Genomic DNA, 19,941 nt, shown 5'->3' with positions numbered 1-19,941 from the left:
TGGAAAAAGGCCAAAGAGAGATTTCTCTCCCCAGACCACGCAAGAGATGTACGGCTGTACAAAAGAACAATCCCTAGCTCCCAGTTTCTATTTCTGTGTTTTATATATTAATTATATTAAGCCCCAAGTCTCCTACCCCTCCGACAATACCAATGTCATTTATGTGCACCACTGTAAGACAATTTCAACACGCCTATGTGTCTCTCTACAAGACACACATACACGAGTCAAGCAAACCATCCATCCCTTTCCTCTCTTTTCCCCCTGAAGTTGTCAGTGTAACCAGTTACGGCAAACAAAGAACATGAGGAGCTTTACAAACACAAAAAGACGCCAGATTTGGTATTTTTAGTATCTACCTAGAGCAACATATATACTACATATTGCCATCAAAACACCTGTTCTGTTGCCTCACAGTCAAATTCAGTTTTCTTGTCTCCTGAACATTGTAAGAAATGTTATCAATGTTTGGCAATCTGAAGTCATGATTGAAAAAAAACGCAGAGTGGTAGCATTTAAAAAATAAAAAACAACCACCCAACTTGGAGTAGGAAAACTGCAATCTGAGGATGGTCCCTTACTGTACAGGAAAACCAGGATGAGCCCTTTCAAGGATGGGGTCAATTTTATTTCTGACAGTCCTTATTATGACTAACTTTTTTCCTTAATAAGACCACGTATTTCATCACAGCAAGTGTATCTATAGCAAGACAAAGAATTAAAAAAAAAGATTCAATGGCTAAGAAGCAAGATTTGCTATGTAGGGGAAAATAAGTCTGATTCTCAATTTGTCCTCCTGCTTTTAGATAGGAAGGGTTGCAAGATCACAGCAAGAAAGATTTACTGCTCTTTCTTTTTTTATACACATACTATAGTCCAAGGACTCTGAATAACCTCATATAGCCCATCTTGGATGATGAGTATAATTCAAATTACTGCCTGACAGGATAGCAACCGAAGCTGAAGAGCAGCCAAAATTCTGGGGATATTTAGGATACAGATAGCACAGAAAACCAGCCTCAAAGGTTAGAGGAAACACTCCTCATCACTTCAAGTTCTCTGGGACAACTATAAAGTTTTACCAGAACCTGCTGCTTGCAAATTATGCAAGGCATGTAGGAAGGCAGCCTAAGAGCAGCAATTCATGTTCGGTCCTGCAGGATGCTGTTAATGAAACCCAAAGGCTTCCAAAGCAAGTGTCATATCATTTGGCCAAAGAGATTACTACCTCATTTTGTCCCAAAAGCACTCCTTTAGTGCCCAATGAAAAGCAAAGCTGTGTGGGGAATCAGAAGAGTGTTATTTAGAGTTCAGAAAGACAGGCACGATCTCCTCCTCGCTCCCGACCTCCCAGAACCCCCCTCCAAACGCAAAGCTTACGGTGTGAGCTGTCGACACGGACAGACCACCCTAAAGATGAATTCGCAGAAAGGACGTGAGACCGTTCTCCTCGCACCGAAACCAGACAACTCCCCCCAAAACGGGCAAGGACTACACCACCGGCAAGTAATATCGGAGAGGGCAAGCACACGCCGCCTCCCTTTCTTCATTCACCCCGCCGCGGTCGCCCGCAGCCCCCTCCCCTGACCTCAGCTCAGCTCTGTGCTTGCCCACCGCTTCAGACCCCACGCTGCGAGCAGCACTTGGGCCACCGTTCGCCTTTTGGGTGCCTTACAGAAACGAGCGGTGGCCGCGCGGAGACGGGCGCGTTTTAGGGTCGGTTCAACCTGCCTCCCGGGAGAGCTTTATCCCGCCGGGACAAGAGCTGCGGTCCGCCGGGGAGCGGGGCGGTCTCGGGGCGGGAAGAGGGGGAAAGAGGTGTGCTGCAGCAGCCGGCACTCACCGATGCCCAGCCCCACCACCACGCGTCCCCCCAGCAGGGTCTCCTTGTCGCGGGCGGCGGCCAGCACGCCGGCCCCCGCCGTGAAGAGGCCGCTGGCCAGCAGGATGCAGGGCCGCCGGCCGCACAGCCCGTTGAGGACGCCGCCGGCCAGGGCGGAGAGGGCGGCAGCGCCCACCGTGCTGGAGACGAGCAGCTCCTGCCAGAGGGCGTCCAGGTTGAGCTCCCTCTTGAGGAGGAGCAGGGCCCCCGACACCACGCCGGTGTCGTAGCCGAAGAGGAAGCCCCCCAGGGCGGAGAAGACCGACACCACGTAGACGAAGCCGGGGGTCTCGTCCTGCTGGAACTGCCGCCGCGCCGCCCGCTCCAGCTCGCCGCCCGACGCCGCGCTGTTGAGGCTGGAGCACGACTCGGCGGCGATAAGGCTCCGCTCGCCCGCCGCCGCCGCGCCGGCGGACCCGTCCGCCTGCCGCCGCCGCTTCTCGCCCATCAGGTTGCTCAGGCTCCGCAGCGTGTACTCCACATTGTCGCTGGCCTTGCGGGACATGGGACGGCCGCGGCGCCTCCTGCCCCGGCTGGGGAGGGGCAGGGGGCTGAGGTGGGTGGCGGCCGGGCGGCTCTGGCTACGACGGCGGCGGGGCGGCGGCTGCGGCTGCTGCTGCTAGTGCCGCCTGTCCTCGCCCCGCCCGCCCCTCTCGGGCCGCGCTCAGCCGGGTCGCATAGTCCCCCGCGCCACCGGACAGACTTGAGGGGAAGTTACCCGCCGCCGCTCCCAGCGCCCGGGCGGAGCTGGAGGCGGAGGCAGGCGGGGACATTAGCCAGCGCTGCCCGGCGGGCGCCAGGGGGCGGGCCCGGCCGCCCGCCCGCCCCGCTCCGCCGTGGCGCGCACTACTGCGCAGGCGCACCCAGCGGGGCCGGCGCACTGAGCATCACGATGCCGCCGGCGCCGCCCGCTCTCGCTCCCGGGCGGTGCTGCCAGGCGGCGGGGCTGGCTGGCCGCGTTTGGAGGCGCCGGGGGAAGGAAGGAAGCAGTGGGCCGGTGGGCGCCGCGCGGGCAACGCCAGAGCAGCCCCGCAAGCCTGGGAGGCAGCTCCTGCGGCCCGCCGCGGCGGTGGCGCTGGGGCGGGGAGTGGTTGTGCTGCCGTTTGTGCTGCCTGTCCGGGGCGGAAGGGGCTGCCGGCCTCTCCCGCCGCCGTGCCCTCCGCCCGCCTCCCTGCGCCGCTCGTAGGTCGGCCGGGGGTGCGCTGGCCAAGTGGCTGACGTTCGTAAAAATCACCGTGTATTTGATAACTGAATCGTTTGAAAAGAGACAGCATTTAAAGTTCGCGTCTGTGATCTTCTGAAGTGCTGGGTGACCAAAAAAGGGGAAATTTCGACCAGTCGTTCAGAGAGGAACTGGTTTGGACGTTGTTCTCGTGCGTATGCTTAAAGTAGAGCACAGAGTTTTGACAATTCCACCTTTATGCATTTTTATTTAGGATTTTCGCCACGTTGAAGACGAAGATCCGGGGAATCCTATCAGCGGTTGGCGGGAGAGCGGGGCCTCCTGGCGGCGGGCGCGTGAAACAAACGCGCGTTTCCTCCGGGAAATCGGGGGAGCCCGCGCCGGCCCGCGTACGCGGGACAGCCCTCCGGCTGCCGTGCACGTACTGTGGACACAAGAAGTCACATCACAATGTTATGGTCTGTGGCTCGCTCCTAAGGCTCGATAGAATGGCTTATATTAAAATTATCCTACTGACTTGACCGTCTTCTGTAAAGATCTGCATAAAGAGGCCAGCCAGTAGATGGAGAATCTCGGTAATTAACTGGATCAGTTATTCTCAGCCCACACCTTCGGTGCAGTACAAGTCATAGCCACGTGAATTTAAAAATTAGAAGAGGGAGCAAACTCCAACGTGGCCAGCTGCACACAGCCTCTTTGGTGGTTTGCCTCTGCCTTAAAGCAAGCTGTGAAATGCTGATACTCTGTGGTCCACATAATACCAACTAAATAAAATAGTGAGATGTAGCTACTAAAATGAATGATAAAAACAGTTGTGCATGCAGTTATTCCAGTTAGTGACAGATGTGGCAGTGGATTTATAAATGCAATAGGTCAGCTTCCATGTTTGAGCATGTGAGAAGCCTGAACTAGGTAAAAATTAAACACGTTAACATTCGGTTGTTTTTATTCAAGATTTTGATAATATGGTGTGACTTGGCACAGAGCATTCCTTATCCTGTACAGACCATCACGGCCTGACTCGGCACTAGAGCAAGACCCAGGCAAATAGTTCCAGGTTGTAGCATCAGGAATGAAGTTATGTTGTGCTACAAGAAACTGCCCTCAGGTCTGACAGCTCTCCATGAGCAGACCGGCTTACATTTCTACAGCACCATCAGGAGAGAGATCTGTAATGTTCCAGAAGTCTCCAGACTTGCCCGACAAGCACAGCACTCAATACTTTTTATATGTAAGCCCTGAATAAAAAATATGGGATTCAGTGCATTAAACAGAAAATATTGATACCAAATCCCTAGGCAGCTAGAAGGAATGGTTTCACAGAATATTGTCACAACAGCTGTCTGTCACAAAAACAACCTGTCTTTTTAACAGCCATTTCAGAAGCTGGAGGCATTCTCTATGCTACTGTTAATACAGACTCAAGAGAGCTAACAAAAAGTTGTGGTTTTTTTTCCCATTGCTGGCGCAACACAATCACAAACAGCCATAATTTCTCATCAGATCATGCTGTCAAGCTTATCTCTTAGAAGAATTCCTGAAGAAACACAACAAAGAAGTTCAGGTGCAGGACGTGCTACACTAAAGACTGACTTCATGAGAAAGAGAGAGGATTTGTTCGGGGTTTTGTGTAGATTTTCATTATTGTGATCATCTATCTGTAGTACTGGATTTCGTGATAAGAGCTGACTTATAAATGAGTTCACAGTAATGCAAAGTGTAGTAGGTATGATTAGTAATCTGAGACAGGGTGGTCAGATCCAAAGAAGGATTTGAGTGGATTTTAGGCATGACGTTACGCTTTCAAGAGATTACATGTTTAATTGAAACACTGTTCAGATTCACAGCACTGCCTCCTTCACTCCTTTAAGGTGTGTTTGCACAATTGTTTGCAAGGTGATGTTGTGAACTAGACTAGTTTGAAGAACTGGTCCAGCTTTAAGAAACTCAATTTTTTGTGTTTCATCAGAGAGCAGGAATAATTACAAGATTTTACTGCTTTTATATTGTTGATACATGGCATACATCAGAAGATGTCTTCCAGAAAACTACTGAGTGCTCTGTGCGTGTGCCCAGAACTCCCCCAGGCCTGAACAGCTGTATCTCTGTTGTGCACTCAGAAGCAGGTGGATGAATACCTAAATCTCCTGGGGACTTCAGTCCAGCCAAGGTGCACGGTGAGATGCTGTAGGTCTTATGTGATAACTTAATGGTTGATAGCCTCACCCAGGAACTGGGAGACTCCAACCACAGATTTGCTTCAGCCCAGGAGGGTTTAAATCTCTCTCTCACCTCCCAAGAAGATTGTACACAAAATTGGAGAAAAGATGGGTTCTTAAAGGAAACTGTGTTGCTGTGCAGACAAAAATGTAGGAGTCATGGGGCTAGATGGACAGTAAGGCAGAAAAAGGTCTGATGCTGTGGCAGAAGAATTCTATTCTCACAACAGTGTTTGATCTCTTTAGAAAGAAGACACTTTGAGACACATTCCATAGTTTTCTCATCCTCATAGAACAGGTTGCCCAGAGAAGTTGTAGATGCCCCATCCCTGGAAGTGTTCAAGGCCAGGTTGGATGAGGCTTTGGGCAACCTGGTGTAGTGGAGGGTTTCCCTGCCCATGGCAGGGGGGTTGGAACTAGATGATCTTTGAGGTCCCTTCCAACCCAAACCATTCTATGATTCTATGATTCCTTCTCCAGCCATTTTCACCATCTTGACAGCGTGATTTTGCTCATTTATCTGACTGTATCTCTCTCTTTGCTGTCAGTGCAGCTGTAGTTGTCTGTCATCCTTCCAATATTTGCTTTGGGCTCTTCTTTTTACACACAGACCCTGATTAGACCCTACTCCAGTATCACAACAAAAGTCACCCTCCATATACACAAGCTCTCCTCGACTGCACTGTTACGTGGCACTTTAATTCCTGGCTGTCCTGCCCTGCAGGGTGACTTTTAGCCAATTATTTACCTTCTACCTTGGTTATCTGAATCTGCAAACTGAGGCACCACTATTGAGCTCCTCTGTAAAATCCTTTCAAAATGAAAGCAACGTCAGAATTTATTAGTAAGGAACCTACTGACGCCACACATTTAATCCTACTAGTCAAGTGTTAAGAGATAAATTGCTTGACAAGTAGGAAGAGTTACAGTATTATCAGTGGGAAAGGGTGGTGACTGCAGAAAGAAGCTGACAGAGCTGTGGGATGACGCATTCCTTGCCTGACAGGCAGAGCTGGCAGCGGTACAGCGAAGGTTGCCCAAGACTTCACACCACAGCGTGTTTTAATCCCATGTAACTTTACCAAACTAATCATTTGAGCTCACATTTTGCATAATTTCTCTCTCTCTTATGCTAAATATATAAATTCTAGCAAACCCACTTCAGACCTGCTGAAAATACAATTGTAAGAAACATGTTTTTTGAAGTTAAATATTTCTCTCTATTTTTAAGATCTCCAGTTTTTTCATGCTGTAGAGCAGGGACTCGATTTTTGGCAGAACAGTTCCTTTCTGCCTTTGGCTGTCAAACGAAAAATCTAACGAGATTTGACTGAAACAGAGTCTCTGATAGAGTCAGCAGCCACACATGTGAGAGCGTGCTGCTGCTGCTGCTGCACCCGAGCGTGCCCCGAGCGCGTTTGTAGCCGCTGAGCTGGCAGCTGCACACGAACCTCTGTGCAGGCGTTCAGCGGTGAGACTCAGACAGCCCATTTAGATGCACAGCTTTAAAAATCAGGGCCCAGCACATGCTGGAATCCAGTGGTGGTGCAAAATGGAGGGAGGGGAAAGACTTTTGTTATGGTGTCGTTTGGAGTTTTTACATTCGTGTACTTGAAAAGATGGTTTGACAGGTTACAATCCTAATTAAGTCATGATTATCCTATAAAAGTTATAACTACTTAGTTATGACACCTAGCAGCATAAAAATCAAGGACTTGGCACAACACTACCCCCGAGATACCAGGGAAATGCTGCTCTTAATTTTTTTTTTTTTTTTTGGTACATTCAAACAAACATCTGTCAACACGGAGCTGTTTGTCTGTCTGCCAAACAGAAACCTCCTTAAGCGCTGCAGAGAGGCCCAGAAGAAGAACAAGTCACCTGTGTCAGCTCAGATTCCCGGGATGAGTAACCCCGTCTTCCAACACCTAGCGTCTGGTGTACATGGAAGACACATGCAGGAAAAAGAGAACCACGTGCAAAACCATCACTTCTAGTCCAAACTCCCTTAATTCTATTGTTCACTAAACAAATTTGATTTATGAATGTCTGTTTCTCTAAAAGATGGACAGTACTCCTAAACCAAATCCTTCTACAGATTATATCAGACCAGCACGTCAATTGTCCATCATTTAATGAAATAAAACCGAAAAATAAATTGGAAAGGCTTTTAGGCTTATGTATGACTACACGCTATTCCGCATCCCTAGAAAAGTAACGGCTGACCCAGCAGGAGTTCAGTACTTCATAATCTCTCACCTCATCAAAGCAAAATCTAACCATCAAATTAAAGTCCCAAGAAGTGGAAACCATATGTTTTATGCGGCAGGTTAAAAGCTGGCTTCGCTGTCAGCCCTGACATCGCGTTGCTTCTGAGCAGAACACTGTACAAAGTTGCTTTATCTGAGGTTGCGAACAAAACTGGTAACAGACTGGGAGGAATTCAGTCACTGATTCATTAAGTTGGTCATACCCTCTGGATCTGACAGATGGCGAATCGTCGAAACTTGTTTGGTGTTTTTTTTGAGAAAACTGTACAGTGAGGGATAAGCAAGTTAAAGGAAATTGGACCACATGAATTCCCTTTGCAAAGGCAAAATATGCACAGAGAGTGCCTAAGGTCAACTGAAATGTGCCAGGCCATCATCCTGGCATGCGGAAGATGAAAACCAGCATTTTCCATGGCTGGGAAACAAGATGGAGCAGCATCAAGCTGCGACTTTCATTTGCCTTCTTGCTTATTTCTTTCTGTATCTGTACTTCAAAAGTCCTATTTCCACCAATGCAGACAGACATCTTTTTAAAATTTATTTTGTTAGGCTGCAAGTATTAAAATCTGCTACATTTTTTAAATAGGTCCTTTGTGAAATGTTTTGTGGAACTCCCTCTAGAAATTTTAACAAATTTCCTGACAAGCATCACACCTGCCACAGTGATAATTTCAAATATAACATTAAACACTCATGAAAATTGCATTAATAGTGATGCTTGACCCCTTCAAAGCAATTGAGGAGGGTTATGTGCGCATCTCACGGGAAGGTTAATGCCGTCAGTAGGAAGTGTTGAGCAGTCGCTGATATTCGTCGCAAAGTAACGCCACTGATTTTTAAAAAGCCTCTGAGCTCAGTGAGGACTCCTGCTTACAGCCTGACACTACCACATGGCCCTGGATATATCTGGGAGGCACTTCTGACCGTGCCGGAGGTGGAAAAAAAAAAGGGTGGGAGCTAAATGCCCTGCGTTTCTTTCTAGAGGCTTGTCAGAGCACTGGTCTGTTTCCACTAATGATGGAAAATTTGTGCACCTGCTTCCCTCCACAGCTACAAATTATGCACCTAAATAAGGTAGATTTGATGCCATCCCATTTTTGCTTGCATCCAAAAGGCAGGTCTTCAGAGCCTTCCCTCAGGTGCCTGCACAGCTCCGGGCAATAAGGAGGAGCAGCTGCACTGCCAGGCATGGTTACAGCCTCCGCCATCAGAGTCACAGAGGCTTTGTGGGGTGGTGCACATGGCTGGAACACTGCCATGGATGGATATAGGATATTTAGAAAGGACAGCAGAGAAGAGCAGGGGGCATCATGCTTTACATTAAGAAGCTCCTTGACTACACAGTGCCCCAGCATCAAACTGGAGACATGCCTGCTGAGAGTTTCTGGGTCAAGATCAGAGTGGGGAGGAACCTGGGGGACATTGTGATAGGTGTGTACTAAGACTGCAGGCTATGAGAAGGCAAGGACTGAGTCTTTCTGCAAACTAGAAGTCTCCCACTTGGAGCCCTTGTCCGCACTGGGGATTTCAGCCACCTGGTTGTCTGCTGGAAGAGCAGCATTGCATTAGGCAGGCAATCCAGGAGGGTCTTAGGGAGCAGTGGTGACATTTTCCTAACACAAATGCAAGAGGGGGGCATTCTGCTTGTCACTGGCTTGACCTTCTGCCAAGGAGCAGGGAAGAAGTTGGGGTGAGAGCGGTCACACGGCCCTGCTCAGGCTGCGGCAGCCACGATGTGACAAATGCAGAGGAGAGCTGAGAAGATGAGCAGCAGAGTTAGGACACTGGGCGAGCCGCCTGACTTATTCAGGAAATAGCCTGTGGGAAGCAGCCATGAAGGGGAAAAGTCCCCAGGAGAACTAATTGGTTTTTAAAGAGAACTTAACAGAGAGCTCATGCATGAACTATCCCCTTGTGCAGGAGCATAGGAAACTTCAGCTGATGGCCCATTTGGATAGGCAAGAACCATCCTAAAGAACTAAAATATGGACAGAGAATATGCAGGAAGCAGAAGCAGGAGCAAAAAGCACTGTTGAGGCCCTTAGGGGTAAAATAAAGGAGGCTAAACTCAGCTGGAACTAAAATTAGTGAGAGACATAAAGGGTAGAAAGGTAAAGAGATACCTACAGGTATAGCATGGGTCTGCAGGTGGATGGGAGAGACAACATGGTGACAGACAACACAGAGCAGGCTGAAGGAATCAGCACCTTGTTTTGCACCAGTTGTCACATGAGGATAGCGCTCCCTGGCCTGTGCAGGTATCAGCATAGGCTGAGACCAGAAGGGCACTGGAGGAGGAGCAGTTAGGGACCACTGGGATAACTTGCATGCGTTTATACTGATGGAGTCAGGTGGTGGTCACTCAAAAGTGCCAGTATTGCTGGCCAGTGTCATTGGAAGATCACTGTCTGTCTTCTACAGAAAATCATGGCAAGCAGTAGAGGACCCTGAGGACTGCAAGAAAGTTAAAAATACACAGATTTTTAAAATAAAGGCAACAAGAAGGAAACAAGAAGGATACTGTAGGTTCCAGGGGAAGACAGTACCTGACTGTGCCCTCTTCCTCCTGCCTGTACCCAGAGATGCTGGCACAGGTCACCTAGTGCTATGGCGAAGTCCAAGCTCGCCTGTGCCAGGTGGCAGCTGTGCTGAGCTCCCCTACATCTCCAATTCATGCTGGAAGCCTTGGTGCAGGCAGCTTTGAGAGCACCCTGCCTGTACTAAAGCATTTCCTACAGAAAACAGTCAGGTCCCTGAGAGGCATAGCCCCGTGTGTAACACAGACAGAAATGTGAGGTGTTGGCTTGCAGAAAGCAACATGTGGTATTGTCAGTAGAGAAAAAAGCCGCATGCGTTCTATGTATTAATGCGTTAATATGAAATATACGAGGTAATAAGGCTGGGTTAATATTCAACTCTCTCTAAGATATTAGCAAGGCAGTTTAGGATACGTGCGGCTTCTAGCTCTGACGGTGCCACAGGCAGGTGACACTGAGTGTGCAGGTAACGCAGAAACGGCAGATACCTGCCGTTAGTCAATAGTACGAGTGTCCTGAATGCATCCCAGGGGAATGCGGCCAAACGGCTCACAGGGAGGGATGTAAAGGTAAGGGCTTGGGGAGGGAGCACATTTAAGGGCTGCATCTTGAGTTGTGCTATGAGACTGACACTTCACAACAAGACCATAAGACTGCAAATACATTAAGAAAGTGTGAAAGGTTTGGCTACACTGAAATGCGTGTGCTTGCTCTCAACACTGAAGAGCACTAAACTTACATTTTTTTGGTTGCAATTCTGCAGCTGTATGCTAATCCTTATGATAACTTTAATTTCAGAGGGAAACACCTAATAAAGAAGTGGGAATTTAACTGGCCTATTTTTTTCTAACAGTAGACAGGTAGAACATCTCTACGTAAACAAGAACTATTCAAGGAACAGAATTTGGCAAATGTATTTACCACCGTTATCAAAAATACAGTCCAATGAGCAATGGCAACTGAGGAAGTATTGTTGTAATTTTATTCTTACACTCAGCTCTCCAAAACTGGCAAGTAGAGAAGTTCGCATTGTAGCACCATGGTAGATATCAAAATAAGAAAGAGAAAGAAGAAAAAGAAAAAGAAAAATAAGAAACAGAAGAGGATAAAAATGGCAGAGAGAAAAAAAAGAAAAGGGAAAAGTCAGAATCAAACAAATAGGCTTGTGAGCTTTTGGAAACTTTCAGATATTGAAGATGGAGAAAACAGGGGAAAAAAAAAAGACATGGTGAGTAAACAGATGAAAATCTAAGTTTTAGACATGGATTCCAGCTGGGTTGAGTTAGGTCAGGAGAATCAATCAGCAGGCAGCAGCTTTTAAGGCAAAAAAAGTCAGAACATCAATGGTATTTGAAGAAATCCCTCGCTATGCTCCCTCTTGCTATTGGGATTGACATTGCTTTAAAAGCCCAACTGCATTTGATGGCAATCTGATGGTGAAGCTGTGTATTGAAGAGCTTCCAGGCTGGCATTTGTGAAGAGGAACTTCTGCTGAATCCCAGGACATACCTTTACTAGGTTTCTTTGCAGGAAGACATGGTCCAGATGGGTGTTTTGAGATGTGCCTCCAAGTGTCAGCCCCACACCCAGACGTGCATGCGATTCTCTGGCAGGATCTGTCCCAAGCCTTCTTGGGAGTTGGGCCCTTTGCGAGGCACCACACAGCTGCTCGCTCTCTAGAGTTGTATCCTGATGCTGCCTTTCTGTGAGGCAGGGATGAGAGGAATGGATGAGGTTCCCTTCTACTTGGAACCTTCTTTCTCTAAACATCAGCAGGCTTCACCAACTCCGCTAATAGCCTGCCTCAGGAAAAGCATTTATTAGCACCCTGCCAGCTTGAGGTTTCGACCTGTGCCTGAAGGCTGCAATCGCTGGAGGATACAGGCTGATCCAGCGCCCATGTGCCTTCTTGCTTGGAGCCAACGCGGAGCACAAAGGAGCAGATTGACTATCCCAGCAGTGAGGAAAGATTTGCATGCCTTACACCACCCCTTAATGTGGGTGCAAGGTTCAGAGCCCATTGCAGATGGTCAGCCCACTCAGTCTGTGAACATGCAGCAAACCCCTCCATCCTGGGCATCCTACCTGCCATTTCCAGCCCTCCCTTGCTGCTGGAAGAAGGCAAGGGACCACCAAATCAGGAAAGGCTTGGGTTTCTGCAACCATTGTCATTCACCTTGGACACACAGATGAAGCCAGGATGGGCTTGTCTTTCATGAAGATGGCTGTGAACTGGGTTCTGACTTCTCTACAGGGATCAGCCTCCTCATGACAAACACCTTCCCTCAACTGCACCTCACTTCTTCTGAGCCAGATGCGCTTTGGTCCCTGCAAACCAGGCTGTCTGCTGCTCTCCACACAGAAATGACCTCTCCAGCAATGCCATTTCTCCCGTTCCTCCAACTAGCACATTTTACACAAACTGGTGTGCTGACAAGTTCTGTTTGAACAGGAAAAATTACTTCAGCCTCACAGTGATCTTTCAATTTTCCCCAATAATCTTGCTGTGTATATTACGTTGTGCTTTAGGGCCAGCAGAGCCTCAAAACAATGTTAGGGTTTTCAGCAAACAGCAATATTAAAAACCATATCCTGCCCTGAGAGTTTGTAGTTTAGACAAAACCAGAGACAGAGAAGATGGAGCTGGCATATAAAGTGAACAGAGTTTGCAGTTATGTTAGCTGCACTGTCCTCCTTATTCCCCATCAGGGAAAAAGAAGGGAAAGTAGATAGGCTGTGAGATGGATTGTTTCTTGCAGGCATGCTGGTTCCTCAGTCATTCATAAAAAGTGAACAGGGAAGAGGCAGGGCACTGTAGCACTGCACATTACACTGGAACTTTCTGTAGTACTAACGCATCGGTGCCTGTCATTTGAAGTTTCTGCACCAGTTATTTGAGAGTTAAGTGAAAGGACAAAAAAAAAATAATTTTCAGTTATCAAATTAGCCTAACTGGTTGGGAAATAGGTTTCATCAACAGAGATCAAAAAAAGTATCTGAGACTTAGGGTAAGAGAGGAGATGAGAGGATCCTTCTGGGTGTGTGAGAATCCCAAGGAAAACAATTACTAATGAAAGAAAATGAATGTTTTAAAATAAACCATTGATTCGTTGCATGGGCAGGGACCACAAATAAGCAATATTCATTCCTCACAGGTATTACCTTGTCTGTGGCCATGAAAGCTGCTACTTTTCAGCCTCTTCCTGATGCTGCCTAGGATTGCTAATCATTAGACCCACGGCAAAGATGTTTCGGACAGGATGGGACCTGCTTCTATTCCCTAGTACATTGGGTGTCAAGCTGGAACTCTTCTGGATGATACTTCTAGGTGCTGAGACACCTGTGTGGTTACACTGCTGTTCTCTGGGAACCTCTGTTCACTCTTTCTGATGCAACATTAAGAACCAACACCTTGTTCTAGTTTTATTTTCCAATTTGTCACATTGGTGAGTTGGACCATTGATTTAAGGCCTCTTCAATGATGAAAGAGATGAACTTTCACTTCTAGAGAGGCTTTGGCCAACCCTCTGAGAAAACAAATGAGCTTATGAAAAGCACCAAAGCAGACCTGTTGCTCAGGAGCAATACAAATGCCTGCTTGAGGGCAGACTTTCTGGACTGGGTCATACTCACACAGATTCATCTTCTGAGCAGTTGAGAATCTCTCACAAGACTGTTGAAATCTTTTTCTCAACCATTTTTTTTTCCCCTGGAAGGTTTTAATGTCTCTTTTTAGCAATCACAAAATGGACAGCTGATTTAAAGTCCTCTTTTCTACCCAGCAATGATCATCATCTGAGTCCAAAGCAAAGAGAGAGCTGGTTTTCTGAGTCCCAAGATTGTAAGAATTGGGTACTTGGGTATTTGGTTACTGACATGATCAAATCAACATGTTTTTTCCATCATTTACTCTTTGGAAAATTTTACTGACGTTTTCAGGAAAAAATCCAGTCTGAGACAAATCACAAACTAACAAATGTGTCTTGTTTCCAATGGGAAGCATTGAACAGCTTTAACTGTGACTGGCATCTGGAGAAGTGAGAGTATGTCTGCACCATGTGCTGCAGCTTCAAGCATGTATATCTGGACTAGAGCAGAGTACACCTAGATACCTGGGCACAGAGCTCTATTTGAGCTAATTTGTCATTCAGACAAAGGTTTTATTAATGTAGTACTGAACATCACACTAATGAGGCCATGTCAAACAGGTAGCCCAGGTACCACGGAATCCCTGAATATTTAGGAGCATGTGTGCACTGTTGTTTTGCTTATGGCTTTCCATTTTATTGCACTTAGTGTAAGCCACTCAACACGCTGCAGCTTCATACAGGCAATATAAGCTATCTTCCATTAGTACACCATGCCTGAAGATGGTAACATTTGGTCCTCAAATTTTCCTGTGCCAGGAGAATAATTTAGTAATTCCTTTTTATTCAGTTGTGAAGAATGTTGTGCCTCCAAACTGTCCATATTTGATGAAACAGAGTAAAACAGTTGCACTGTAGAATGGACTACATCTGTTGTAAGCAGTGATCTTACAACAGCAAACTGCCACACCAGATGTGTTCTGCAATATGAATTCATCTTGGGGACTGATCCTTAAAAAAAATCAACCAAGAAGTCACAATGGCTTCAAGGGATTCTACTTATATGTATAAATATTTAAAGGTTCAGATTTGCTCATACCTCCTGTCCAGCAAGAAAAAAGCTCTGGGCTTTTCAGTTAAGCCTGTAAATGTTCAGGAGTACACCTGGATACAATAAAGGGCCAAAGAAGATACTGTATAAAAGGAAAGTATTAAGTTATTTCATAAGATACACATTCACTAAATAAAATTAGAAATGAAGGTATTACTCATGCTGGGAGAAAAATTATAGCAACAGATGCTTGGGGAAGGGGAGATTGGACCAGAGTGGGACAACAAGGCAGGCACAGGCAGTAACATCATCACCAAGGGTGCTGTTCCATAGTACCTGAGCAAGACAAGCAGAGAAGGTCCAGTGACAGTAGCCAGGGTCAGCCAAGGGTCCTCAGTGTCCACAGATCCACCAGGCAAGTCCATAGCAATAAGGGAGGTCCAAGGATAAGCAGGAAAATCAAGTCAACAAATCAAGGTCACGATAAGGTCCAGTGAGAATAGCCAGGGCAGCCAAGAGTCAGCGACGGCCAGACAAGTTTGTAGTAATGATGCTAATCCAAGGTCATGCCAAGAAGTCAGGTGGAGATTGACAGGCTATGTGGACATGGCTGTAACGCAGCTCAAGCACAAACAAGGGCAGAGGCCTGTGCTGAAATGCAGCTCCAGAGTGAAGGAGCTGCTTCTCACAGCGCTTCCTTGCATAACTCATCTGAACAGAATTCAGAATCAAGGTTATACAGCAGCACCATGTCAGCACCAACCTTGAGCACAGGCAGATAACCCCCGGGAGTGGCAGTATGTTCAGGAGCCTGACAACAAAAAGAACAAAGAATAAGATGAAGAAAAGTGTAACTGGCATGTTCTATGCCCTACTTCTCATGTATTCCGAAACATAGCTGGAAAAACCTATGACCTGCCTCAGACATCCTTAAATGGGATACAGTGCTAGGATTGAGAGAGAAGGAAGTGGCAGTAACACGAAGACTGTTTTTTTTAACTCAAGTACACGTTCCTTTAGTTGCAGCGTGTGGTAGGACCTTTTTGGCTTTCCCTGACTGAAGTCAGCTGATGAAGGTACCAATTAGGTTCTCTAGGGTGACCTGGATGTGTTCTTACTGTTATGGTCTGGTGTCTGAACCTATCTATTGGTCTAAAATCTATCACCAAAGTTCATCTGACCAGTGCTTTTAAATTTACCACTACTTTTGATATTAAATAAGACTCTATGTCTCAACGAAAGTCAATCTCTTTTGAGATCAGCTTTACCTGAACAAAATGCTACAGGTCAAATATAAAACTAATTATCCTCCAGCACTCCAGGCTACTAAAACAAAAACAAAAGTGGTGTCAGCAATTTTATTAGCTAAGTTCTACAAACTGTTGCATAAGAGGTTTTGAAAGTGGAAACTGCTGTAGAACCTGTGTGCTGCAATCCATTGCATCCAGTGCTTGGAAGACAGCAACACCGATGTGAAGAAAAGCAGTTACGAAGTTTTGACTGTAAGAGGTAACATTCCTTCTGTCTAATAATATTGATACTAAAGTATTGCTAATCTTCAAAAACAACAGTTTGCTTCTCGGTTCAATAGAAGAATGTTGTGCTACAGCTGCTATTTTGATACCAACATCTGTCCATGCCTTATGGAGATTTTGACTTTAAAAAGAAAACTAACCTAGCATATGCCAGCTGCTGGAATTTATAGAATATTAGTGAAGGAAAAAGCATTAAAAGCTGATCTAAAATTACAATATATGAAGAATGAGAAGTGTCAGGTGAAGTAATTAACTAAAAGAAATGCCACAGAATTCTGACATGTTATTTACACATAATGTATTTGGACTACAAAGCCCCAAGACTTCCAAGTCATGGATGGTTATGCTGCATCAAGAGGAGCGTGGCCAGCAGGTCAAGGGAGGTGATTCTCCCCCTCTACTCTGCCCTCGTGAGACCTCACCTGGAGTACTACGTCCAGTTCTGGAGCCCCCAACACAAGAAGGACATGGACCAGCTGGAGAGGGTCCAGAGGAGGGCCACGAAGATGATAAGAGGGCTGGAGCACCTTTCCTATGAGGACAGGCTGAAAGAGTTGGGGCTGTTCAGCCTGGAGAAGAGGAGGCTCCGGGGTGACCTTATAGCGGTCTTCCAGTACCTCAAGGGGGCCTACAAGAAAGATGGGGAGAGGCTGTTCAGGAGGGCCTGTTGTGATAGGACAAGGGGTAATGGTTTTAAAATAGAGGGAGGTAGATTCAGATTGGATATTAGGAAAAAATTTTTTACCATGAGAGTGGTAGAACACTGGAACAGGTTGCCCAGAGAGGTGGTGGATGCTCCATCCCTGGAGACATTCAAGGCCAGGTTGGACGAGGCCCTGAGCAACCTGATCTAGTTGGAGATATCCCTGTTTGTTGCAGGGGGGTTGGACTAGATGACCTTTGAAGGTCCCTTCCAGGCCTAACCATTCTATGATTCTATGATTCCAGGCTTCCTTGCACAGAGCAATTGAAGGCATTTTACAAAGGATGGAATAAAATAATTTTTTTAGAAAGCTGCCTGATCTCATTTTAAAGTCTCTAGACAGTGCAAGCGGGCCAGCAAATTTACCTCACATGGGGAAATCTCCATCTACCAGATTGCAGCTTCCAGCTGGAAACTTCACCTGCAAGCTATTACGCTTTTGTCTAAAACACTGAGAGGTCTGTCACTTCTCGTTCACACACGTAAGCATTTATACAACATTATCAATCACCTTCAAAGCTAACGAGATCGTACTTCTTAAATTTCGTATTGGAAGATTTATTTTACAGCTCCTTATTTATTTTTCTGGCTGTAATCGTGGGCAATGACACAGCTTTCAGACAACACACATGGATCTATTTCTTCATGTATAGATGTTTCTCCACTGTTTACATTTTTGGCTTAAGATGACGTGTAGAAATTAAGGCACTGAAAACATGTTGGGAGTCAGTATAGAAAAGAAGTTGTGGATAGGTATCTATTACAAACTTTTAAAATAATATTATTTAACTATGAAGTAATAAAAAAAAAAAAAATAGGATCACAGCCCAAAACAGGTCTTCTTGAGCATCTGTCCAGCAGTTTGAATGTCCTATTGGAAAAATAGAGCATGCTTATGACATTGAATTTCACACCATCATGCCCAATGAGAGGCACTTGACTGTAAATCCTTCTCTTGTGTGCTTCACTTCATTTAAAACAGTTATTTGTAATTAAAAGAGTAAAGAAGAATCAAGTGAGGTCAGAGGCAACGTTTTTTTATCAGGAATGTGAAGCCTTGAACCTCTACCACCACATCTGACAGCCTTCAAAACTAGCTTGCTGGCTGGTTGTTAGCACAGCAGCTCAGTACAGAGTTCTGACTGCTGCTAGGAGTGAGACAGCTCAAAACAGTGCCCAAGGGCAGGCAGCAGACTTAAGATCTACTTCTAAGTTTGGCTTGGCTTTGGGGGTAAACAGGATACGCTATACCTACAATATATACCCTTTGCCTTAAAGAAGACTTTTTCCACACAGTATCATTTCCTTCACCTCATTCAGTACAGCTGCTGAGGCTGGTAGGCTGGGAACAAGGGACCCTGAGCGCTTGTGTGAAATGGAGTGTTCCTGTGCAGTTGCTAAAATTATCATGAGAACTGAAAGAGAGACAACGGAAATGGCAATTAACAGCTTATAGTTCCCCAAATGCTGATCGGAATTCTGTGTGACGCAGAGAAGACATTCCTGAAGCCCAGTGCCTCCCCCCTGCTAGACATCAAAACCCTGTTACAAACTGAAGAGTTACGAGGGCCTCTTAGAGAAAAGGCAACATCGGCCCTTAGAACTTGAATCTGTTGCTGATAGCAGTCTTCCCATCTTCCCTCTTTTTCCTCCACCTTCCTTAACATTTAGTGTTTGAACACACAAAGCATTACATTTACACTGAAGTCACTAGGATTATCCTTCTGCCCAGCACTTCAGCAGAGACTCCCCGGTAACAAGCATTCAGACACCAGAGAACTCCACCCACAGAATACAAACCAAAGCACCTTCATGGTACATAAACTCTCCTCCTAACCTCCTAAAGGAGGCTTTACACTGTGTTCAGAAGGCAGAGAGATGTGGCTCTTGCCGACAAGCCGAGGAATCTATTTCAAATCATAGGACTCTTGTAGGATGACCTGCTGTTGCTCAGTCTCTTTTATAGCAGCTAATTTCTAACTCACTACTTTCAAGGGTGGTTTATCAAACATCTCAAGGTGATTTCACAGAGAAACACTCTGTGTCTGGTTTGCATTCTCTCCAGCTATTCAGAGCTAGCACTTTGCTGAACTTATATTTCACATGCTTCTTAACCTTGCTTAGCTTGTTCTAGGCAGCTACTAGTGACAATTAGTCCTTGTCAGCCTCAGGCATAGACCCAACACCTGCCATGCATCCAGATGCTTCCTTGTGCCTTTGTGGACATTTCCACCTTCCATATGGAGCTGAAAGCCACAAACACTGCTCACATCACATAGCTACAAAAATGCCTCAGGAAGAAAAACACGCTGTCAAGTAGCGTGTCCGCAGTTTGTGAACAGTGACCTACACGAAAAGAAATATCAGGTACAAAAGAAAAGCCATGTTTCTTCTTCTATTTTCAATGTAGTATTTTTCTTCAAGGGAGAAAATACCAGTAAGAAAACTTTGCAAAGATTGCTTGCTGTTTAGTATGCCACACAAGATATGGATTGCTTATTTCACCACAAAACAGTACACTGCTTTCTAATTGCCTCATCTTCCAAACATTGGGAGCCCAGAGACACAGAGGCAATAAGGTGCAAGTGCCTCCTGGAAACCCAGGAAGACTGTTGGTGAGAGGAGAGGATCCCATGAAGGTCCTACAGGAGCCAGTGGTTGATCCAGTACAGGCAAATCTCCCATGGAGGCATTTGTGGTGACACATGCAGTACACCTGCCAGGCATCTTCATCCCAGGGCCTGAGGGCCTGGGTGTCCCACCGCATGCTCCTGCATGCTTCTCCTTTGCAGTACCTGTTCCAAGACCCAGGTACTGGTCTTTTGCCGTTTGCTGTATTAATATGAGCATTTCTGTGGAAAGGACTCTCTGAAAGCAAAGGCTGGGTTTGATATCAAGTTGGAAATGTCTGTGCAAAGAAGGGTAAATATTCTGATGAATGCTAACGTGAGTACTGTCCTCCCAGTACAGCCTA

General features: G+C 46.2%; 1 protein-coding gene across 1 annotated transcript in view; it reads right to left on the bottom strand.

Annotated features, from left to right (window-relative positions):
• Nucleotides 1-2,387, bottom strand: part of SLC2A13 (solute carrier family 2 member 13) — a 175,111-nt gene extending 172,724 nt beyond the window's left edge. Inside the window, exon 1 of the mRNA XM_086610397.1 lies at nucleotides 1,844-2,387. Within this exon, the coding sequence (XP_086466523.1) occupies nucleotides 1,844-2,387 (544 nt within the window). The remainder of the gene's footprint in view (nucleotides 1-1,843) is intronic.
• Between the last annotated feature and the right edge of the window lie 17,554 nt (nucleotides 2,388-19,941).

Source organism: Tauraco erythrolophus, chromosome 4, assembly GCF_009769465.1.
Source record: "Tauraco erythrolophus isolate bTauEry1 chromosome 4, bTauEry1.pri, whole genome shotgun sequence".
Taxonomy (NCBI): domain Eukaryota; kingdom Metazoa; phylum Chordata; class Aves; order Musophagiformes; family Musophagidae; genus Tauraco; species Tauraco erythrolophus.
The sequence above is the reverse complement of the archived record's forward strand: the minus strand, read 5'-3'. Positions and strand labels throughout refer to the sequence as shown.